This window comes from Colletotrichum gloeosporioides (genome assembly GCF_011800055.1).
Source record: "Colletotrichum gloeosporioides strain Lc1 chromosome Unknown consensus_5, whole genome shotgun sequence".
Classification (NCBI taxonomy): domain Eukaryota; kingdom Fungi; phylum Ascomycota; class Sordariomycetes; order Glomerellales; family Glomerellaceae; genus Colletotrichum; species Colletotrichum gloeosporioides.
Genome location: NW_025544650.1, coordinates 202,706 through 226,224, shown reverse-complemented (window position 1 = coordinate 226,224; position 23,519 = coordinate 202,706). Strand labels below are relative to the sequence as shown.

The window sequence follows — 23,519 nt, the reverse complement described above, 5'->3', positions numbered from 1 at the left end:
ATGGCTGGCTTACCCCTCCCACCTCGTAGTTCTTCATTTCTGCGGGGCGACAGCCTGATCCAATGCTTGTTCTAACATCTTGGGATGGGGACCGGTTTAGGCAGAAGGATTAGCCTGCAGAGATACCGAGAGCGCCACAGGAGGACGATAAGACGAATGGATTCCAGGGTTTAGGGCTTGTTGTTGAAGAGAAAAACCCTGATTCTGGCGCAGCATGTGCGGTGAATTGGATTTGAATTCATGCAGTAGAGGGGTGAAGAAACCTGAGATGAAGCTCAATGTGTTTACGGCGGAGGGAACTCAAGGTCAGAATTGGGGCAGAAAGTCAACATCTAGAGATGGATTCAACCTGGCCGGTTGGCCCAATGGCAAGGCGTCTGACTACGATTTAATCGTGCAATCAGGAGATTCTGGGTTCGACCCCCAGGCTGGTCAATTCTTTTGCATTTTGGCGCAAGTAATTTGCAATTTTTGGTGCGATTTTTCTTTTTTCGTTGCGGGTCCGGCCTAAAATCGGGGCTGCCGGGACCAGGGCTTTTTTCTTTTTAGAGTTCCGGCCCGGGATTGATTGGCTGCTGATCGCCGTAGCACCGAAGAATGGCGGAATGCCGGGTCATCAAGTGCCGATTTCTGCTGCCGAATGCCAAAAAGTTGTCTAACTTACGGATGGCCGAAACTCAATAAACATAAGAGAACAATGGCGCAATGATAGCATCTGATGGACTTCATTCCATTGTCAACAGCCCCAGATTTAGTTACGTTAGTGTATGAGTAAATTACCTGGAGACGTCGATTATGGAAAGTCGGGGGCGGGTCCACGAGGTCCGGATGTATCGATGGCCCGGCCGGATAAGACTGACTAATAAGGTACTCATGCCCTGATCTTTAGTGACATTCCCATTGACTTTTCGTCTTCATTGTCATTATTCTCATCATTGCCCATGATCAGTCAACATGCTCAAAGAGACGAACAAACACACATATGCCCGGGCAACAATGCCGCCTCTGACTACGACGGCCATGAGAACATTGGACTGACGTCAAATGCTCCTCCGAAGCTCCCGTCCACCAAGCACGTAATCAAGGACCGAGCTCCCGCCTCCCGGGAGCTCTGGGAGCTAGACCCTGAAGCTTATTTCGACGATAACGGCCCCGCGATTCTCGGCCGCCGCGAGCTGTTCGGCTTCGGATCCAATCTGCCCCCTGGCGATGCGACCTTCAAGATTACCCCTCCAGAAACTCTAATAGATATCCAGCTATCTAATCGCCGCAACCTGGATTGAAACGACCGCACAACCAGTGCACGCTTAGTATGGAGAGCCAGTTTGATAAGGGTGGTTTTCAGATGACGAGTCATGAAACAGGGCATTCGGAAGTTTGTTGCCTTGTCGCAGGAGCTACGTCCGAAGTCGATGCCCCGCGATTTGAGGTTTGATGGGGGTATAAAGTAGCTCTAATACCTCCCAGCCCTCACGAGGACCTCTCCCTAGGAGCAGAAACATCACGAAACGGGTTTATCAGGTCTCGAGAACCATCATCCAAGATGCCACACCGCGTTCTCCTCACCGGCGCAAACGGCTTCATCGCCCAGCACATCCTCGCCCAGTTCCTCGAGGCAGGCCACTCCGTCCGCGCCGTCGTCCGCTCCCAGTCCTCCGCCGACCAGCTCAAAGCCACCTTCGCCGCCTATCCCTACCCGCAGCTCGACTTCGCCCTCGTGCCCGACATCGCGGCCCCGGGCGCCTTCGACGCCGCCCTCGCCTCCGACCCGCCCTTCGACCTCGTCCTGCACACCGCGTCCCCCTTCAACTTCCGCGCCGGCAAGTCCAACAAGGACTTCATCGACCCGGCCGTCAAGGGCACTACCGAGATCCTGCACGGCGTTCTCCGCAAGGGGAAATCCGTCAAGCGCGTCGTCATTACGAGCTCCATGGCCGCCGTCATCGACGGCGCCGCCCCGCCCGTGACCTCCCCGCCCAAGATCTACTCCGAGAAGGACTGGTTCAAGATCTCCCGCCACGAGGCCGAGACCACGGACAACCCCGTCATCCCCTACGTCTCCTCCAAGATGTTCGCGGAAAAGGCCGCCTGGGAGTTCCTCGTCGAGAAGCAGCCCCCCTTCGACATCGCGACCATCAATCCGCCCATGGTCTACGGGCCCATGCACGACGCGTCCTACCTGAAAGCCCCCGCGGAGCTGAACCAGAGCAACTTCAACCTGTACAGCTTCTTCCTAGGCCCAGAGCTGACGAAGGCGAGCCCCGTGCCGCCGGAGCAGTTGCACCTGTACGTCGATGTGCGAGACGTGGCGCGCGCGCATTTGTTGGCGGCGACGAAGCCGGCTGCCGGCGGGAACAGGTTTGTGGTGAGTCCTGGTGGGATCTCGCACCAGCAGGTCGCGAACTATTTCAGGGAGGCGCTGCCGGAGCTGGCGGGGAGGATACCGAAGGGCGACCCGGAGAAGACGGCGCTGCCGGAGGGCATCTTTGGGGTTGACTCGTCGTCGGCGAAGAGGCTTCTGGGTCTGGAGTATACGGATGAGAAGAAGACGTTCACGGACGTCGCGAAACAGTTTTATGAGATTGAGAAGCGGGCGACGGCGGCTTGAGAAGTGTTTCTAGGTTGTAACTTGCATGAGAACAAATGACAGCGTGATGATCCTTCTTCAGAGAGACAACCTTTCTTTCCTCAGGTGCTAGAGCGACTAAATTTCCTGTCTTATTACAGCCGTCGTCATCTAGACGCCTTTATCGTGTTATAGTTTGCTGCTCCCGGCTTTTGAAAACTGCAAGCTCTTGGTGTAGCTGTACGAAAGCAACCCCTGCTTGCCCATCTCTCCGCCGATGCCGCTCTCCTTCTGCCCCGCGAAGAAGCCGCCCGGGTGCGGCTGCTCGGGCATGTTGATCCACACGGTGCCGGCCTCGAGGGACCTCGCGATGCGTTCAGCGCGGCTGACGTCTCTGCAGTAGACCGAGGCGCCCAGGCCTGCGTTGCTGAGATTCGCTCGTTGGACGACGTCGTCCTCGGTGGACCACGAGAGGACGGGGATGATGGGGCCTTGGCGAGATGTTAGCTACTATTATATTGGCAGTGTATAAAGAGAGGTGGTGGGATTCTGAACTCTGTCAACTTACCAAACTGCTCTTCTCTCACGAGCATCGAGTCTTCCGGGGGCTTGACCACAATAGTCGGCGGCACCCAGAGCCCCTTCCCATCCAGTGGATTTTCCGCCGCGACGACTTTATACCCATTCTTCTCACAATCCCTTACAATTTCCTGCACCACCTCATACTGCACCTTATTCGACACCGGCCCAAACAAACTCGGCGCTGCCGCGTCCCCATTCACCGCAAACGCCTTCTGTACCTCCTTCGTAAACGCCTCCAAGAACAGCTCATACACGCTCTCGTGAACATACACCCGCTTCGTCGCCACACACATCTGCCCCGCGTTGAAAAAGCACCCCGTAGCCACCTTTCCCGCGGTCTCCGCCACGTCCACGTCCTCGGTAACCACACACGCATCGTTCCCCGCAAGCTCAAGCGTCAGCCTCTTCAGCGTCCTCGCGCAGCTCTCCATCACGCGCTTCCCCGTCGCCACCGTGCCCGTGAAGCTGATCTTGGCGATGCCCGGGTGGGATGTCATCGCGGCGCCGAGGTCCGCGCCGCCGTTGAGGACCTGCACGACGCCGGGGGGCAGGATCGGGATAAGCAGCTCGACGGACTTGAGGACGGAGTAGGGCGTGAAGGGGGAGGGCTTGACGATGACGCAGTTGCCCGTGATAAGGGAGGACACGATTTTGATGTTGGAGAGGATGAGGGGGAAGTTCCAGGGGCAGATTGCGCCGACGACGCCAAGGGGCGTGTGTGTTGCGACAATCTTGAGGGAGTCGTCTTCGAAGGTGACTTCGTCTTCGAGGTGGACCTTTGCTAAGAGGTTGTGAGGATATGGGAGGTGTGAGGGGGTTAGATGGGTACGTACTGTAGTAGAGAGTCTGTTGGCAGGTGTTTCCGATTTCTATTTCGGCCATGAGAGTCTGGATGATTGTTAAGCAGGTCGCCGGTATGCTCATATTGAGGCATCTCACTGATTTTCCAGTTTCCTTCATGACAATCTCCATGAGCTCCTGCTTATTCGCTGTAAAGACCTCGACGATCTTGCGCAGATACTCAGAACGCTCCTCAATCGAGGTCTTGGACCAAGTCTTCAACGCCTTCTGAGCTGCCTCAGCAGCCTCATCAAGGTCCTTCGTCGTAGCCAGAGGAGCGTCCCATAGCGGCTCTTCGGTGCGGGGGTCGGTGCATTGGTGGCTGTTGTCGCTACTTCGGCGCTCGCCGTCAATCACGTTGAAAAACTTCATCATGGGATCTTCGCCCCGATTCTATATTCAGATATCTAGAGAGATCATTTTTGAACCCCATGATGGCACCGGGGCTGGATATATCTACAGCATTCACGGGCTATTCCACACCCTCCGTTGCCGGAAACGTGCTTAGTACTCGCTGACCATTGCCACAAAATCCCACAATGCTACCCATGCTCCTGCGGAGAATGAGGGGTTCTGCCCAGTCCGCGACGCCATCCAACGCGTGGGATTCCGGAATTGGTACCGGGAGGGCGTGGAATGCTGGTTAAGGTTTGGCGGCAGTTGAGATGGGGCTAGAAGAGGCGCGCGCGGGTCTGTATCTGGCAAACTCTGTCTTTGTTTGCGGGCGGGAGATGGGATGGAAGGGAAAGGGGAGCTGCCAAAAGTCGCAATGTCACCTCGACAATAAGTAGCCTGGAAGAGGGGCATGCGGGGGCCAAAAAAGAGTGCACACTCTCGAATCGATACCACCACTTCAACGTTAGCTATACTACTGAATAGGTCTAAATAATCTCGAAATAATATTCATAAAATAGCCCGAAGGTTAGGGAATCTCATGAATGTAAATTCTAGACGGTTAGACATCCTTCGTCATGGGTAGTTGACTGCGAGTAGAGGCTGGGAAGTTAGACACTGCGCTGAATTTTGATCCTTTACAGGGGTATAGTCAATCATGCTGCCTCGGCATACCTGGCCCCGTGGTACATATCTAATTATGAGACCGCCTAAATTTCCTGTGTCTGCGTAGCTATGTTTCCCGCGTACCTGTCTATCGACGATAGTAGCCATAGCGATAGCGATAATAAGGATAGTGAAGACGATAGTAGTAATAGCAAAGACGACGACGACGACGGTGACGATAGAAACGAAGACGATAGAAGTCACAATAACAACAACCAAGCTATGAAAAGGAGTCGCTCTATCACAGGAAAAATAGGCGGTCTCCTAATTATCATTTAGATTTATAGCCCTCTCGCTCTCTCGATGTGCTGAAGATTCTCATACATTATGACTTCAAAAACATCGCATCTCTAAGACGTTATTGCTCGTGGCAAGCTTGTAGCTAGAAACCCAACAACACAGTGATCGTTACTGGCTTCTCTTCGAACTCTTATTCATTCGTCCCTTTAGATAAAGACCAAGACTTGAAACGCATATGCTATTACTGTAAATAACCCCATACCACCCGACAGTTTATCCACGCAACCAAAATTCGCGTGGTGGGATCTATCCAGTGTCTGATTTGAGGCTGGGCTCTCTGCAGTCAAGCCATCGTTGCCTTGTTGTAGGCTGTGCCGTGCCACAGGTTTTCCCAGGGGCCGGCTCGTACCCCATCGGTATTATTTCCGTATTCTTCACTGATGTCTAGCTATTCTGCTCATAATAATCAGTAAACGCTAGCAAAAGAGTTTGGCTGAGCCACCTCTCAATCAAATATCCAAGTGCTGGCAAAAGTGCTCCGGTTCATCAATCACAAAAGTTGCAGAGATGGCGATTCCAACACACATCTCCATCCTAGGGCGATGTGATGAGGTTCAGGCAGCGAGTGGGAATGGTGGAAGCGTCCGACGAGACGGAAGCGGAGCCGGCCGACAGAGGGGCCGCTGCGAACCGGCGCAGGGCGCTGCAGGGGGATGCACAGAGCGCAGGATGAGCCCGGCCGCCCATCCACCAGCGGCGGCTCTCCACGAAATCCGACGGCGGCCAGCCCAGACGCTGGAGAGAGGAGGGGCGATGGAGGGGGAGGGGCCGACGATAACGCTACGAGACCCGCTAAAAATCGCAGTGACAGTGGCATCGCCCCGCCGATAAGCTCAAACAGCCCTGATGTGATTCGCAGGACGTTCAGCCATTACAGGCACAAATGCATCTCGTTGTCGTACCAAGACTGCGGAATGCGTGCGTTGCGAGGAAACAGATCTCAAAATGGCATGGTGGGCGAATAGGAATTTCTGGAACGCAACGGAGCTGTCACAACGACGCCAAACGGTCCACCTGATAACAACCGGACAGCGACACACAGACAGGACCGGGGTCAGAGCTACCCCTACCTGGCCTCACTGTAAACTCCAGCGGTGCCACGCCCGTTACTAGTCTCGTCTCGTCTCGTCTTCGCCGCTTGCCGTCGCTTTAAAGCTGCGGGGTTAGCTCGACCGCGATCCCCAACGCACGCCTTCACTCCTTTCACTTTTCTCCTTTTTCTTGAAATTTGCAGTCAACAGAGTTCTGTGGCCGGTGACTTGTGTGTGACAGTTCCAGCACCAACCAGGACACAAGGCCAAACACCATGGCGCCCATCGCCATCTCCCCCGAGCGGGATGCCGGGCCGTTGAACACGCTGACCACCGACTTCGACGACACCATCCGCTTCTACCTCAACGGCACCCGCGTCGTCCTCGACGAGATCGACCCCGAAGTTACCTTGCTGGAGTATCTGCGAGGCATTGGTCTGACCGGAACCAAGCTGTATGTCCGCTCGAAAGCACCCAAGGAGTCTATCGCATGCTGACAGCGCACAGGGGATGTGGCGAAGGCGGATGCGGTGCCTGCACCGTCGTCATCTCCCAGTTCAACCCGACAACGAAGCAAATCTACCACGCGAGCGTCAACGCCTGTCTGGCTCCCCTGGCCAGCGTCGACGGCAAGCATGTCATCACCATCGAGGGCATCGGAAACACAAAGGCGCCACACCCCGCCCAGGAGCGAGTGGCCAAGACAAACGGCAGCCAGTGCGGCTTCTGCACACCCGGGATCGTCATGAGCTTGTATGCGCTGCTGCGCAACAACCAGGCCCCGTCAGAAGAGGACATCGAGGAGGCGTTCGACGGGAACCTGTGCAGGTGTACGGGATACAAGCCCATCCTCGAGGCCGCGCAGACGTTCAGTGTTGAGAGGGGATGCGGAAAGGCGAGGACGAACGGCGGCTCTGGCTGTTGCATGGAAAATGGCAACGGCGAGAAGAAGGCGGGCGGGTGTTGCATGGACAAGAAGGCGGCCGACGACCAGCCTATCAAGAGGTTCACGCCACCCGGGTTCATCGAGTACAAGCCTGACACGGAGCTCATCTTTCCCCCGATGCTGAAGAAGCACGAAATGAGGCCACTGGCTTTTGGAAACAAGAGAAAGAGGTGGTTCAGGCCCGTTACGCTCTCCCAGCTCCTTGATATCAAGAGCGTCTACCCCTCGGCCAAGATCATCGGCGGCAGCACCGAGACTCAGATCGAGATCAAGTTCAAGGCGCAGCAGTACCCTGTTTCCGTCTTCGTGGGCGATATTGCTGAGCTGAGGCAGTACGAATTCAAGGACGATCACTTGGAAATTGGCGGAAACGTCATCCTGACAGATCTCGAGCACATCAGCCAGGAGGCCACAAAGCACTACGGTGAAACCCGAGGCCAAGTATTTGAGGCTATCTACAAGCAACTGAAATACTTTGCTGGACGGCAAATTCGAAATGTCGGTACGCCCGCTGGCAATCTGGCGACGGCGTCGCCAATTTCAGACCTCAACCCTGTTCTGTGGGCTGCCAATGCTGTATTGGTGGCCAAGTCCCAAAGCGAGGAGACGGAGATACCCATGTCACAGTTCTTTACCGGCTACCGCAAAACAGCACTTGCGCAAGACGCCATCATTGCTTCCATCAGGATACCGGTCACGGCGTCCAAGGGCGAATTCTTCAGAGCGTACAAGCAGGCCAAGAGGAAAGACGACGACATCGCCATCGTGACTGGTGCTCTGAGAATCAAGGTGGACGATGACGGTGTCGTCACCGAGAGCAATCTGATCTACGGCGGCATGGCTGCTATGACTGTGGCAGCAAAGAAGACCATGGAGTACCTCATTGGCAAGCGTATCGCCGAGTTGGAAACACTGGAGGGTGCGATGGACGCCCTCGGCGAAGATTTTAACCTTCAGTTCAGCGTGCCCGGAGGCATGGCCTCATATCGAAAGGCCCTGGCGCTCAGCTTCTTCTACCGCTTCTACCACGACGTTCTCGCAGCCATGGATGCCCAGAGCCAGCACGTCGACAAGGAGGCGATTGAAGAAATTGAGCGAGGTATCTCTGGCGGACATGAAGATCATGACGCGGCTGTTGCGTACGAGCAGGAGACTGTCGGCAGGTCCAAGAGCCACGTTGCGGCGCTGAAGCAGGTAACTGGCGAGGCACAGTACATCGACGACATCCCTTCCCTCAAGAACGAACTGCATGGGTGCTTTGTCTTGTCAAGCAAGGCACACGCTAAGATCAAGTCCGTCGACTACTCTGCGGCCCTTGACATGCCAGGTGTGGTGGACTACGTCGACATCAACGACGTTGAAACACCGGAACAGAACCGATGGGGCGCACCGCATTTTGACGAGGCCTTCTTCGCCGAGGGAGAGGTTTTTACTGCTGGACAACCGATCGCTATGATGCTTGCTACATCAGCAAACAGAGCCGCTGAGGCCGCTCGCGCCGTCAAGGTCGAGTACGAGGAGCTGCCAACAATTCTGTCAATCGAAGAGGCCATCGAGCAGGATAGCTTCCACAACTACTACCGCGAGATCAAGAATGGAGATACCGAGGAGGCGTTCAAGAATTGCGACCACATCTTCACGGGTACGGCGAGAATGGGTGGCCAGGAGCACTTCTACCTCGAGACTCAGGCTTCGCTGGTTGTTCCCAAGCCTGAAGATGGAGAGATGGAGGTGTTTTCTGGTACCCAGAATGCCAACGAAACGTAAGTCAAACATCCCATGGGAAGCTTTGTTCTTCAGACTAAACCCTAGCAGACAAGTATTTGTTGCTCGCATGACTGGAGTGGCAGCCAACAAGATTGTCGTTCGTGTTAAGCGTTTGGGAGGTGGGTTCGGCGGCAAAGAAACGAGATCAGTCCAGGTCACTGCACCATTAGCACTCGCAGCAAAGAAGACCAAGCGACCTTGCCGATACATGTTAACCCGAGAGGAAGACATGGTCACCTCCGGCCAGCGCCACCCGTTCCTGGGCAGATGGAAGGTTGGTGTAAACAAGGATGGCAAGATCCAAGCCTTGGATCTGGATGTCTTCAATAACGCCGGCTGGAGTTTCGACCTGAGTGCGGCTGTGTGTGAGCGTGCCATGTCACACAGCGATGGCTGCTATAGGATCCCGAATGTCTTCATCCGCGGACGCCTGTGCAAGACAAACACGATGTCAAACACAGCGTTCCGAGGATTCGGAGGACCGCAGGGCATGTTCATCGCGGAGACGTACATGGAAGAGGTGGCAGATCGCATGGGCATTCCGGTTGAGAAGTTCCGCGAGATCAACTTCTACAAGCCGCTGGAGCCTACGCATTTCAACCAGCCCCTTACAGATTGGCACGTACCGTTGATGTATGAGCAGGTGCAGGAAGAGTCCAAATACGAGCAGCGGAGGGAGATGATTACGAAGTTCAACGACGATAACAAGTGGCGCAAGCGTGGGCTGGCACTCATCCCGACAAAGTTTGGTATCTCGTTTACAGCTCTCTTCCTCAACCAAGCCGGCGCTCTCGTTCACATTTACCACGATGGATCAGTTCTCGTGGCCCACGGTGGAACTGAGATGGGTCAGGGCTTGCACACCAAGATGACGCAGATTGCAGCGCAAGCACTCGAAGTGCCGCTGGACAATGTCTTCATCTCAGAGACTGCGACCAACACGGTCGCGAACGCCTCGGCGACAGCAGCATCTGCCTCGTCGGATCTGAACGGATATGCCATCTACAATGCCTGCGCGCAGCTGAATGAACGACTGGCGCCATACCGTGAGAAGCTCGGACCGAAGGCGACCATGAAGGACCTGGCGCACGCAGCCTACTTTGACAGAGTGAACCTCTCGGCACAGGGATTCTACAAGACCCCGGAAATCGGGTACACCTGGGGCGAGAACCGCGGCAAGATGTTCTTCTACTTCACGCAGGGCGTCACGGCGGCCGAGGTCGAGATCGACACGCTCACCGGCACGTGGACCTGCATCCGGGCCGACATCAAGATGGACGTCGGGCAGTCGATCAACCCCGCGATTGACTACGGGCAGATCCAGGGGGCGTTCGTGCAGGGCCTCGGCCTCTTCACGATGGAGGAGTCGCTCTGGCTGCGCAACGGGCCCATGGCGGGCAACCTCTTCACGCGCGGGCCGGGGGCGTACAAGATCCCCGGGTTCCGCGACATCCCGCAGGAGTTCAATGTGTCGCTGCTCAAGGACGTGGAGTGGAAGGACCTGCGGACGATCCAGCGGTCGCGCGGGGTGGGCGAGCCGCCGCTGTTCATGGGCAGCGCGGTGTTCTTCGCCATCCGCGACGCGCTCAAGGCGGCGAGGAGGCAGTACGGGGTGCAGGCGACGGTCGGGGAAGACCGGGTGGGCGACGGCTTACTCAGGCTGGAGAGCCCGGCGACACCCGAGAGGATTCGGCTAAGCTGCGAGGACCCCATCATGAGGAGGGCGAGGGTGCTGCCGAAGGAGGGGGAGAAGAGCTTTTTTGTAGCCATTTAGAGGCGGCGCCAAGTATGTATGGGGTTTTCTTGGAATGAGGGGGAATGGAAATAATGGGAGTTCTTTGAGGTACATTTGTTTTTCTTTTTTTCCGACATGAGATAAGACGGAGCCATTGTTTTTCTGCACGGGTTATGGTAGAAAGAACATGGACATTTGATAGGCGCAATTGAATTCGCATAGGCAACGCAGTACACAGTCAGCAAGCAGCGGGTGCCCCAAGGTTAGGTACATAGTACACCCCCATTCTCCGAGCTACACTTGAAACGGAAAAGCATCACACGATGGGCCGGCAGGGCTGGGTTGTGCTCCTCTTCTGAGGTTGCCCCAAATCGCCAAGTCCAGGCTGTGGCCCGTGAAGGACGAGGTTAAAAGATGGGATGATGAGGGGTTGTTTGTTTGGGTCGGAGGGAGGGAAGCAGCAATTGAGCTTTGCAATGTTTACCGAGGGACTTGTCCGTCACCGAGAAGTCGCAGAAGGTGAAAGGCTCTGGACCGAATGGCGGGCTGCGGTTTCATGCTGACATTACATTGCATGCTGCGAGGGGAATATTGACGATCGCCAGCTGCGGCTACCTCTCAACAGGCGACCCCTCCCCAGCGCTGCTGCAAGTTGTTGCATTTGGCTACTGGAGACAGAGGTTGGAAAAATGTGCTGGAGTTTGGGACGGAGTGGTGCTGTCAGTGGGAAGTGGGCAAAAGCCAAGACTTTTGACCCCGTACACTGTGCCATCCAGCGGTTCCTTGTCTCTGTCGCTGTCGGTGCGCAGAGCGATTGATGTCTGCATTGCGACGGTAGTGTGCCCAAGTTTAGAAGCTGGAGACACAGGTTTGACGGATGGCTGGGTTCCTAGCTGCTGTAGGGCAGAGCAGGGCAGGGCCCGAGGCTAGGGAAGCTGCATTTGATGTCTGTGCTGGCGGTGTTCGATGGCGGTGATGATATCATTTCTGGTGGTGAGGAGGTGTTACCCTCAACCTACTAACTTGAGGCACCTTTAGCTGTTGGGCAAGTGTCGCCGGCGAATGCTACCAATGGCAGGTAAGGCAGGTCACTTTCAATCATGTACAAATGACATGAAAATTAGTGGTCAAATCCACCCTCGCCCAGCTTCATTGCGAATTGGGAGTGCTGAGCCACTTGCCGGCACCAACAGCATGAAGCAATCCAGTTCATCAACCACGGCTGCTTGTCCGCAGTCACAGTGGGTCACGCCCAGGAAGGAAGGTTTTCCAGCGGGCAGGTTCCGTGAGGTACCTTTTCGGACTCGCTGTGAGATGCCCTCTCGCGACGTTACGGTTTGCCTGCCCCAGGACCGTGACGCACCCCCCTTCATGGCGTGCCATCAAGCCTGGACACAGCTGGCAAGGTACGACGAATACCTGGAGGGACGTCCCTCACTGCAATGGAACCCTTGTCGCTGCCGACCTGGGGCCTCCACTGAGTCCTGACCCTGCTGGGCTAAGCAGCACAACGTAGCAATGGGGGTTGCGCCCAGCGCTGACCGGCTCTGACCTTGGACTCGGGTGGCCGATCTGCCTGATGTCTCGTTTTTTTCCAACGGAATAGCCGTGGTTGTCGTTGTGGTTCTCGTACCTTAGCCAGCCCACTTTCCTTTGCAAGTCGCCATTCCGGCTTTTTAAATTTCCTTTTTTTCTTTCTACTCTCAATCTCTCGTTGCGGAGCTTTTCTTTTTGTTCTTTGCTCCAGCTTCATCCGACTTGCTGGGACCGATCAGCGTCATCGACACCCAAACGCAAATTCCTGCGTGCTGGTGCAACAACAGACACAACACACACACCCCTCCCCCCCGGAAGGAACGCCACACCCTCGGCTGTCGAACCCGGTCACGATCTCGCGAAATTCTTCCACCGAGCGATTTGAACCCGCCCCGAACGGTTCCCCGTCCTCACCGAACCTGTCTCTACCCGGCGCCCACAGTCCGCCACCGCTGCAGCCTGCGACCAGATCACGAGAATCTCTAATTTTCAAAGCATCTACTCCACAGAGCAAGGCTACCCGAGCCACGAGCAAGCCTCCATCCGGCTGCCCGCACACGCATACCTACGCGCGCCGCGAGAGCACGAGCAAACGCCTCCCTCCCCCCTCGCCCACTCGGTTTCCCGCCGCCCTTTCGAACCTGCAAACAACCGCCTTCCTCCCCGGCAGAGTCGCAAACCGCAGCAACACGCGCAGGACCACCCCTCGTCAAATGATCTGCGAACCCTCGGTCTCTGCGTAACCTCAAAGGTCCAATGGGAGCGGGAGCCCCATTGAGCTGATTCCGAACCTCGACCCGCCATGGATAAGAACGGCGCCAAGGACGTCAAGTCCGAGTCGCAAGACGAACACAAGGAGAAGCGCGACAAGCCTGAGAACGGCAACCATGTTCAGCCTTCCAAGAGCCCCAAGAAGCGCCGCAAGGTCAATCATGGTACGTCTGCCGGTCTACACACTTCCTGCGATCGCCTTGCAGTTTGCTGCTGTCCATCGTGTCCCCTCTGCCGGCTCCCCCGCTCGCGTGACTACACTAGCTAACCTCTGCTTCCCCTCCCAGCTTGCGTATATTGCCGGCGATCTGTAAGTCCGACTGCCCTTCACCCGACGGACACAATTGGCATTGGCTTCCCTGGCCTTTGCGCATGGCGCTGAGACTATTGTCCGCCTGCGATGCTGCTGTGCGATGCTCCGCCAGCCGGCCAACCCTTGCCTTGCATACATCTGCGCCGTGCCCCTGCGCGAGCAACAGCAACATAACAATGCGGAAAGAGAAAAGATGGCTGACGGATAGTGTCTTGCCTGCTACATAGCATATGACGTGCGATCTCGTATGTAAGATCTCTTTCATTCTGCCTTGCGCCAAAAAGCCCACTCCCCCCATGCTCTCTCCCTCCCTCCTGCCCGACCAATCTCTAAACTCGACCGCCTGCTGACCATGTCGTGCTCCAGGAACGACCGTGTACGAGATGCATAAAGCGCAATATTGGCCACCTCTGCCATGACGAGCCGCGCGATCCCGACTCCAAGAAGGCAAAGAGCTCCCACGCCGCCTCCGCCGTTGACGACTCCGAGTCGACGCAGACCGAGCTCGCCGCTCGAGGCTCCATCGACCAATCCGCGGCCGGGTCCATGGGCCCGCCGCCTCCTTTCGACAGGAAGGCGTCCGCTGCCTTTGGCGCTGCTGTCTTGGGCCAGGGCAACCCGCTGCACCTTGTGTCACCGAGCTCGGTGTCTGGCATGCCGGGCAACGGCAGCAATATGAACCAATGTAGGCTGCTGCTCTGCTACTGAGCTTACCCCTCCCTCTCCTTCGTATAGATGCGCGCGCTTGGCGGCGCCTGTCTCTGAATTGACGAAAACAACAAAAAGCCGCGATGGCAAGGGGGCAGAAGAAAGCTAACCCCTGAAAAATAGTCGCCGGATTCTCCGACGCGTGGTTGACGGCGCAGAACCACTACCACGACATGCAAAGCTACCACCCCAACAACTACATGATCGCACCCGAAGTCACGCACGAGTTCAACCTGCTCAACGATTTCCTGCAGACGAGCCTGCTCGATGACGGCGGCATCCTCTCCGACGAGTCCCAGAACAGCCCCGCCTTCAGCAGGTCAGCCGGCGCAAACGACATGCTGCCCACCTTCGGCAACAACAGTAATAACAACGGCGCCGCCAACAGCAACAGCAACAGAGCCACGGCCGCCAACGCGCTGTCGCAGATGCTGCCGCCGCCGAACCTCGAGCAGGGCAAGTCGATATCGCGCCCCGGCAGCGTCGTCCAGGGCGACAACAAGGACAAGGCGCGCGAGTACTACCTGCAGGCGGCGGACCCGTCGGGCAACGACACGCCCGAAGAGCGCATGGACCGCGTGCTCAAGGCCAAGTACGAGGCGGGCTTGCTGAAGCCGTTCAACTACGTCAAGGGCTACGCGCGGCTGGGCACCTACCTCGACAGCCACATCGCGCCGTCGTCGAAGCAGAAGATTCTGCGCACGATCGACCGCTTCCGGCCCAAGTTCCGCGAGAAGGCGCAGGCGCTGACGGACATGGAGCTGCTGTACGTCGAGATGTGGTTCGAGAAGCAGCTGATGGAGTACGACCGCGTGTTCGCGAGCATGGCGGTGCCGGCGTGCTGTTGGAGGCGGACGGGCGAGATTTTCAGGGGGAATAATGAGATGGCGGAGCTGCTGCATGTGCCGGTTGAGAACTTGAGAGACGTATGTTGCCGGGTTCTGCGCACTCGAAGATTTTCGTGTTTGACTGACTTATGGTACAGGGCAAGATCTCTCTGCATGAGATTCTCACGGAAGAGTCTCTGGTGCGATACTGGGAGGAGTTTGGGACGATAGCTTTCGATCCCGCCCACGATACGTTACTCACGGCCTGCACGCTGAAAAGCCCGGACGACAAGTCGACAGATCCGGTCATTAACTGCTGCTTTTCATTCATGATTCAACGAGACAATCATAAGATGTAAGTATGTCCACTCCCCCTGCGTGGACCATTCACTAATTGCTTTGAATAGCCCTACACTCATCATCGGCAACTTCCTGCCCAATGATCTTCCAGCCCGTCCGTAATTCATTGCATTGATTGAGGGGAAGGGGAAGGTGGCGGAGGCCTTGGGATTGGAGAAACAAAAAATGGGTCGGCGTCAGGATACCAGGGCATTATCTTTATTTTTGGATGCATTCTACGTTTCTGAATGGTGGAACTTGTTCGTTAGGCTTTGAAGTTTCGACGGAAAGGCCAGTATATATACATATTGCCGTTCATCGGGGAAGCACCGGACGGGTGGGGTTCATGCCGGGTCGGTTGCCGATTTGCGAAGACCCACTTCCGGGCTCGGTGCTTCGAGGCAAGGAAGGTGCATCGTTCATCGTGCCTTCCCGGGGACGGTTGGCAACTGCCAGTTCAAAATTCGACTTCTCTCTTTCTGCCACTTTGCTGCCCAACGTCGTGACATACACAGCCTGAGATTCGAATCATCGCCCAGATGCAAACGGGTCAATACCACAACATAGTGCTGCCGATCGTCAACAGTTTCTTACTCGATTTTGCATCGCAACACAGCCGAATTTTAACGACACCCCCGAGGAGCCAGGCGAAGTATCCAGTATGCCTCCCAGAGACCTGCCAAGGCCGTGGGACTCCCCCAGGCCGGCATCAACAAACCTTCCCAGGCCAGAGAGTGCCGGAAGGACAACCCAGCTCATAGGTTCGTGATACCACTCTGTTGTTCCGCCATCCGTGTGCTGATCGACGAAGCCTTCGCCGACAACCTCCTCAAGCGTCTCCCCGAAGCCCGAGACCCCCCAGCAATCGACACACTCCACGAGGAGCTCATGAAGAAGCTCAACAACACCCACGGCTTCCCCAATCTGCCACGAGGAAAGTCCAGGAGCCAGAGAAACGAGCTGGATCGGAAGGGGACAGAGCTATGGAACCTGTGCACGAGACTCCGCCGCGACGAGATGCCCGGAGAGCCGCCGACGCGGAAGAAGTTGTTGCTTCGGGCTCGGGTGTTTGCGTTCTTGATGATTGATATTGCGAGGTTCTGGAAGGTGGCGGAGGATGCGCGGCCGGAGGACTGGATGCCCCTGGCGGATGTGGTGCATTTGATGAGGCTGGCGCTGAAGGCTGGGAAGATGTGCCTTGGTGAGTTTTAGTTTGGGTGCTGGCCGGGACGGGGGTTTCTGACAAGAGTACAGATGACTGCGGTGCGAAGTTTGCCAACACTGTGTTTCTGAAGGCTTCGAATTACAGCGATCTCCTGGGAAGACTGACACAGACCATGCTGGGACCTGACGATTTGGCGGAGTGCAAGAGGTTGGAGTCGGAGTACTACATTCTACGGACCGCAATGGTGAGCATCTTGATAATGAAGATGGGTACGTTCGCTGACAACTGAGGGGTATAACAGTGCTGGAAGGAGGGAAACCTCAATGTTGCCGACTTCATGTACGACAAGGGCCAGCCGACGATCCAGACGCTCGACCCCGGCTCTGCCGAACTGCTGGCGGAGGTTCTATTCGAAATTGGCAAGGACTTCTCCAAGAAGGGCGACTTCAAAATGGCTGTCAAGTGGCTCGAGCGCGCGTACGATATCATCAACAGCCAGGAGCTCGACCGTTTGTCGAGGGAGGCGCTCGAGCTGCGCCTCTCCGTGTGCCAGGCACATATCCACGCCCTTCTAGGGATGAACACGCCCGAGGCTTTGCAGAAGGCGCAAGATTTGGTCAGCTACGTGGAGCAGGAAGTTGGAGAGCAGCCGGTCGTGCTGCTGCTTCGTCTTGAGTTGCTGCAGAAAGCGCCGGCGGAGGTGTTTGACGTCGAGGCGTATGCAGATATCTTGAAGCACATGGTGCAGCGGTTCAACTTCTCGGAGGCGCATTTCAAGTTACTCATTCACCATGCGCGCAAGCTTCACGACAAAAGCCCGTCGATGGCCCTGCGTATGGTGAATGGAATGCTGAAGAGCAATATTGTTTCTTCGGGACAATACGAGTGGGTAGAGAGGCTCGTGCTGTTGAGGCTATGGATGGAGGAAAGCCAGAGGGACAGCGAGCTCGCTATCGATGAATTGATGAATGTGTTGCGAGGTGTAGAGGCAAATTTGACGCAGCCTTTCGGCGCGTCTGCCGCCGTTGCAGCTCTGACTGTGAGTACTTCACGGCAAAACCCCGCCAGTGGCTGACATTGTATAGATTATGTGGAAAAAGATCGAGGTCAACTACAACCAAGGCCACTTCCAACTTGCCGAGGGCTGGTGTCGGATCGCGTTGCAAAGCATATTTGAGAACGGAGGGCCGGCCAACAGGTCGAGGCTCTGCAGGTATGCATGACCAAAGACTGCCAACTGATTATGCTGACAACCGCAGAAAGCTCATCCTCTGCGCCCTGAATCGCAACAATACCGAAGGAGCACGACAAATATTCCATGAGATGCCAGGGGCGGCACGAAACGAGACCATGACGCGGTACCTCATGTATAAGGTTGCACTCCAAACCAGGGATCATGACTTGGCGGCAGATTGTCTGGAGCGAATAGGGGCAGGCGCAGCTCAGGACCCCAACTTTCTCTATGCCTGTGTTCTGGAGGCGCAGAAGGCAAGAGACAAAATTTGCGCAGGGCAGGCCATGAGGCAGCTGCTCGAAAGACACGAGTTCAACGAAGACTCGCCGATACATCTACCGGCACTGCTTCGCAGCAATATTCGAATATCCGTGGCGGCTGTGGAGGGAGAGAAGAGCTCAGCTCGGAATGCTTGTATTGAAGAGGTGGCTAGCTTATTCGAACAAGGTATGGATCTTTTAGCATTGAAGTTGGCGCCACTGACGTTGTGAAGCTGCCAGAGCAGTCCAAAGAGACCCCAGAGACAAGGAAGGACATCGTTTGTTTACAGTCAGGGAGTTGGACTGGCTTTGCCAGAACGCTTACAACCTTGGTCTGAAGAACTCGTCAAACTGGGACCTTTATCCTGTCTTGCGACTATTTGCCTCTTGCCTTGAAATTATCAACCACTATCCGTCGGATCTACCAACGGACTCAATGGTGGACCTCCGCTTCCGCACCATGTTTAGTCATTTCGTCATGGCAGCCGGCAAGATTTCAATAGCTCGAACAGAAGATAATACGGAGAAGCAATTACAGTGTTACCTGGATGCAAGGAAGCACGTCAAGGCGTACGACGGCCTCTTCCAGGTGCAAGTAACAGCAGCAGACGCCCTCACCAAGAAGGATTTGAACATCAAACTTGCGGCGCTACTGGTTTTTGATTTCGAGGCGGCGCTGGCTCTAAAAGATTACGACGGCCTGGGAGAAATCCTTCAGCTCGCGAGGTCGTGCAAGGATGTCAGGTCGTGGAAGGCAATTGGCGATCTTGCGCTGGGCGGCAAACTACCTGGTGACAGTAAGCGGCCAACCAGACTTCTGCAAATATTGGCTAACAATCTTGCAGAATTATATTCAACGCTGGGAATCGTCGTCAATGAGATTTGGGAGCTTGAGAGCATAAAGTGCGACAAACTGGCCAAGTATACGCGGTGCATGTTTCAAGCGGTGCGGTTGTTAGACGCGGAATCGGGCCAGAAGGTCATCTTACAGGCCATCGGAGTGGCCAAGAGTGCTAAGGAGGTGAGAGTCTGCGAGGCGATTCTGAGGAAAGGACAGTACTGACTCTGGACCACCAGACCCCAAATCCTTATCCCACAGAAGAGCTAGAGTGGCTTGCAACGACGGCCTTCAACCAGGCCGTGGACTGTTACAACGAAAGGAGATATGAAGAGTGTCAGACGTGGGCAGACCTCGCAACCAACCTGGCGCACTATGCCAGCGACGGAGGAGCACTGGAGAGGCAATGTCACGAGAAAAGGGCGAAGCTTGACTTTGACATGAAATGATGGGGCAGGTAATCCATTTTGGCAAAGGGGGCAGATTGCAATAGAGAGGAAACCAGATCAACTGTATCTATAGCCAATCCGCCTAATACAATAAGTGAACAACCATCGCTGACATTCCCATCATATCTCATCAAATCATGTCACATATCTACGCGGTAGCACCGGCGGGCTCACCTTCATTAGTCAGCGCAGAAGCCTCCTCATCATCAGCAGGCTTGACCAGCTTGATGGCCACCTCCGGGTCCTCAGCATAGACGCGGAGACCGAGAACGCAGACGGCGTTCCAAGGGGGGTTCACGGGCTCTTCGCCGTCGTCAACGACAGACTCGGTCTCAGAGTCGGAATCAGATTCTTCCTCCTCCTCGACGGCTTCAACAGGGGCATCCTCTGTCTGCACCTCGGCATCTTCAGTCTTCTCCTCGGTCTCACTGGGCTTGGCCTCCTCAGTAGCCTCCACCTTCTTCTCGTCCTTCTTTTCTTCCTCCTTCTTGTCCTCGTCTTTCTTTGGCTCAGGTACAGGCGCATCGCCGGGCTTAGCGCCAGCAGTCGATGGCGACGTCGCGGGCTTGTCCTCTGGCGGCGGCGACTTGAGCCCCGTGCTGCCGGTCGATTCCTTGTCAGAGTCTTTGACCTCGGTCCAGTCTCCGTCCTTCTCCTTCTCTTTGCCCTCCTCCTTCTTGGCCGTCGCCGCCGTCTCCTTCTTCTTGTCATCCTTCTTGTCGCCGCCCTCGGCAAGCTCGGAGACGACCTTGGCGCTCTCCTCGAGGGCCTTGGCCGCGACCACCAGCGCCTTCTTCTGCTTCCTCTTCCGCTTGGCCTTCTTGTCCTCCTTCTTCTTCTTGGCCTCGGCGTTCTTCTTCTCGAGGATCTCATCCTCGTCGACGACGCCGCCCTTGGCGTGCGCGATGTCGTACTGCAGCCCCACCTGCCGCAGCTTCTGCGGGTTGCGCTCCGCGTAGTCCTTGACGATGTCCTCCACCGTCCGCGCCGCGTTGTGCCGCGTCGCGGTGACCTTCGGGAGGACCTCGTAGGTGCCGGGCTCGAGGGTGACTTCGCAGCTGACGGAGCGGTTCTCCCACTTGTGCACGGGGCGGACGCGGCAGATCTGCTCGGGCTCTGAAGAGGTGCCGTCTGTCTTTTGCAGGACGAAGTGCAGCTCGAAGTAGTACTGCCCCTCGAAGCCCTGGAAGTAGCGGTCGTCGAGCTGCGTGAGCACGATGACGGCCGTGCCGGCCTTCTTCACCTCGACGACGAACTTTGTCTGCAGGAAGCCCGTGACCCACGACACGTTGGCCGACGTCCACTGCTGCACGACGGTCCACTTCTCGTCGAAGAGCCGCGTGCGGTGGATGTACATGAAGGTGGAGAGCATGTCCTCGTAGGCCATCCAGAAGAGCCCGTCGTCGCCGAACTTGTGGTCCATCTTCTTGAGCCAGTAGGGGGTCCACTCCTTGCTGCCGTCTGACCAGGGGCCGTTCCACTCGCCGACCCCGGACTCGGAGCGCTCGCCCCACGGGTTGCGGATCTGCACGAGGCGCACCCTCTTCCCGTCCTCATCGACCTCCTCGCGCGACTGCAGGATGGAGTAGGCGTGGCCGAGCGCGAGCCCGGACTTTTGCCAGTCCCAGCCGGTGCCCATGGCCGCGAGGGCGAAGACAAACTCGCCGTCGGCGTTTACGAGCTCGCGCCAGAGCTTGTCCTTGCGCAGGACGCGGTTCGTCGCGATGGTGGAGGTGACGCCGCCAGTCATGTCTTCGACGGCCTCGCCGGGCCAGCCGCCCGAGATGGCCTCGTAGTCGCCGTGGACCTTGGCGTACGCCTTCTCGAGCAGCGGCAGCCAGGTCTCGTTCTGGTCCTCGCAGCGCGCGAAGTAGAGCGCGTCGCTGCCGGTCTGGTTGCGCTTGCGGTGGAGGCGGGCCTTCTTGCCGGAGGCGTCGTAGACGTCCGAGTAGTAGTCGAAGTCGTTGTCTTTGAGGTAGAGGTTGTCGTCGACGACGGCGGAGACCCACTCGCCGTCGCGCTGGAAGACGAAGCCGTAGACGCCGCACTCCTCGTCGCGGGCGACGCAGACGCGCGTCATGAGGTCGCGGCGGTGCGCGATGGTTGCGACGGCCGCGAGCCACCAGCAGTCGCCGTTGGCGCCCTGCTTGATGTCCGAGGAGGAGTAGCCGTTGACGGTGAACTGTGGCGACTCGAAGATCCAGTCGACGCGGTGGATGGAGCCTGGGTTGTACCACTCGGAGCCCTTGACGCCGCGCGAGCTGCTGATGCCGCGAGTGCGGGGGTTGTTGCTGCCGGATTGTGTGGCGGCGCCGGAGCCGGAGTTGGAGTTGGAGGTGGAGATGTTGCCGAACGGGCTCCACATGTCACCGGCGCCGCCCAGGAACCGGGACACGGCGGCGGGGTCGATGGGTATGGTGGAGTTCGGGCCGAGGACCTGCGCAGCCGTCAAAGTGTCGAGGGAGTTCTTGACGTCCCAGGCGCTGACGCCGACGGCACCGGAGGCGTCGCCGATGCCGCCGTCGCCGTCGCGGACGAGGCCGTTGAGGCAGTTGGACTCCGGGTCGTGCTCGATGTCGAAGTCGGGGTCGGTGAACTTTTCGTTTGTGCGCTCGCACTCGCGGACGATGCGCTTGACCTTGGCGCGGCAGTCGGCGGCGGCGGCCTCGTAGGAGCGGGCGGCGTTGAGGGAGGAGGAGGCGCCGTCGCGCGGGGACGGGTCGGTCGGCAGTAGGGAGGCGTAGAGGGCGCGGGGGAAGATGGAGGTCACTTTGCCCTGGTGTTTCGAGTGGAAGGAGGCCCAGAAGTCGGAGAGCACGGCCTGGGGCGCTTTCTTGCGGGATTTGGAGGCGGAGGTGGAGGGGAGAGGGGGTGGTGGGGGGTCGCCGTAGGTTGCCATGTTGGAAGGGCTGTGATGGGTCTCGTGGTGTTTTTTGAGAGTGCTGGGAAATGAATGACTGGAGAAGGGGGAGCTTGTCTTGATCTTTCATCGACAGAGGCCTGACTGGGTTTAAATGGCTTGCTTTGCTTCACGGAACAGCTCAGCCGTACAGCTGGACTGCTTGCCAACCCTCCATCACCATCAGCTTGAGCTGCAAGTCCCCCCTCCCGGCATGATGTGCTAGCTAGGGCTGACGCGCTTGCGATAGCTCCCGCTGTACCACCACGCAACCGGCCGCTTTCCTAGCTGTAAACGTGCCGAGAGTTTGATATTGGACATCACCCTCGCAAGGCAACGAATGAAGGTGATGGGGTCGTCTGCATGTCGGAGCGGCCGCGCGGCTCGGTTAAGTGGTGAGAGTCGTAGTTTAATGCAGCTCGCGCTTGGTTTGGGTCTTTGGTGAGAAGCCAGGCTCTTGTCGGAGGTTGGGGGTTGAAGTGAGGCTGCAGGGTTTCGGGGTTCAGGGTCGTCCATCCATCGGGTCGGTTGGCGTTGCGCTTAGCGCTGTGGGTGTTGGCATGAAATGCAGCTTGCCTTGCCGGCCGGTTTCCCCCAGGTTTGTTTCCCACTCTGGCCAACCAGCGAGGACGAAAAAGTACGAACGGCTCATTTCGGGTTTGTGTCTCCTTGTTTGGGGGGCTGGACGGGCGGGAAGGCAGGTGTTGTTGGATGTGTTGTGTGGAAAGGCGAGATCTCACGTAATATCTTAAGATGGCGGGTTGGCGATATGCAGGTCATACAGGTGGATGAAGCAGGCATCTACGACGGTCCGTTTTTGGGGTCATCAGGTGCGGGGATGAGTTGGAGAGAGGATATGGATGCCTGGATAGGCATGCTCGTCATATGATTTCCTGTGTGCCGTTAGCCGCTGGCTTGGTAGTTGATGAGGAGGTTTGAGGCAGCCTTGCGGTTCATATTGGGCTTTCTGCATCTTACACGCCTAAGGCCGGTAAGATCTGCCATTACCAATTGGTGACATGGTTTTGAACCGGGAGATGGAGTGATCGCAATGCGGCCCTCACATTTCCGGAGACGCGGAAGCGCATGAACAGTGCCGGGCCTCGGTCGAGAATAAGAGGACATCAGACACGAGAGGCTCCAAGGTACGAATGACTTGGTTGTGCGATTGACATGCTGTATTGCTCAATGTGTCCAATATTCAGAGCAAAGCGGGCTGTTGGATCAAGCTCGATGGCTGTGACGGCATCGCTCCACCAAAAACCCACGATGCTGAGGTTCGGTTATGAGATCGACTGAGTCCAGAAGCATCCTTTTTTCTTATTCCCCGTTCCGGCAGAGACACTGGAATAAG

The 23,519-nt window shown here is 56.8% G+C and overlaps 5 protein-coding genes across 5 annotated transcripts; 3 read left to right on the top strand and 2 right to left on the bottom strand.

Moving 5' to 3' along the window:
* Positions 1-1,543: 1,543 nt before the first annotated feature.
* GCG54_00003655 (putative NADPH-dependent methylglyoxal reductase GRP2) lies at positions 1,544-2,608 on the top strand (the record flags this gene model as incomplete). The annotated part of the gene is made up of 1 exon (XM_045403725.1): positions 1,544-2,608. The coding sequence occupies one exon, from the start codon at positions 1,544-1,546 to the stop codon at positions 2,606-2,608; it is 1,065 nt and encodes a 354-aa protein (XP_045271065.1).
* Positions 2,609-2,755: 147 nt separating this feature from the next.
* On the bottom strand, positions 2,756-4,360 carry GCG54_00003654 (putative aldehyde dehydrogenase FUS7; the record flags this gene model as incomplete). The annotated part of the gene is made up of 3 exons (XM_045403724.1): positions 2,756-3,057; positions 3,135-3,929; positions 3,982-4,360. The coding sequence occupies 3 exons, from the start codon at positions 4,358-4,360 to the stop codon at positions 2,756-2,758; spliced, it is 1,476 nt and encodes a 491-aa protein (XP_045271064.1).
* Positions 4,361-6,653: 2,293 nt separating this feature from the next.
* On the top strand, positions 6,654-10,865 carry GCG54_00003653 (Xanthine dehydrogenase; the record flags this gene model as incomplete). The annotated part of the gene is made up of 3 exons (XM_045403723.1): positions 6,654-6,832; positions 6,886-9,087; positions 9,140-10,865. The coding sequence occupies 3 exons, from the start codon at positions 6,654-6,656 to the stop codon at positions 10,863-10,865; spliced, it is 4,107 nt and encodes a 1,368-aa protein (XP_045271063.1).
* A 2,299-nt stretch (positions 10,866-13,164) lies between these two features.
* GCG54_00003652 (Regulator of drug sensitivity 2) lies at positions 13,165-19,266 on the top strand (the record flags this gene model as incomplete). The annotated part of the gene is made up of 14 exons (XM_045403722.1): positions 13,165-13,287; positions 13,340-13,443; positions 13,830-14,131; positions 14,278-15,080; positions 15,140-15,336; positions 15,389-15,439; positions 15,968-16,521; positions 16,575-16,729; positions 16,787-17,524; positions 17,571-17,698; positions 17,745-18,166; positions 18,213-18,776; positions 18,825-19,000; positions 19,057-19,266. The coding sequence occupies 14 exons, from the start codon at positions 13,165-13,167 to the stop codon at positions 19,264-19,266; spliced, it is 4,527 nt and encodes a 1,508-aa protein (XP_045271062.1).
* A 148-nt stretch (positions 19,267-19,414) lies between these two features.
* Positions 19,415-22,165, bottom strand: GCG54_00003651 (Calpain clp-1; the record flags this gene model as incomplete). The annotated part of the gene is made up of 1 exon (XM_045403721.1): positions 19,415-22,165. The coding sequence occupies one exon, from the start codon at positions 22,163-22,165 to the stop codon at positions 19,415-19,417; it is 2,751 nt and encodes a 916-aa protein (XP_045271061.1).
* Positions 22,166-23,519: the final 1,354 nt, after the last annotated feature.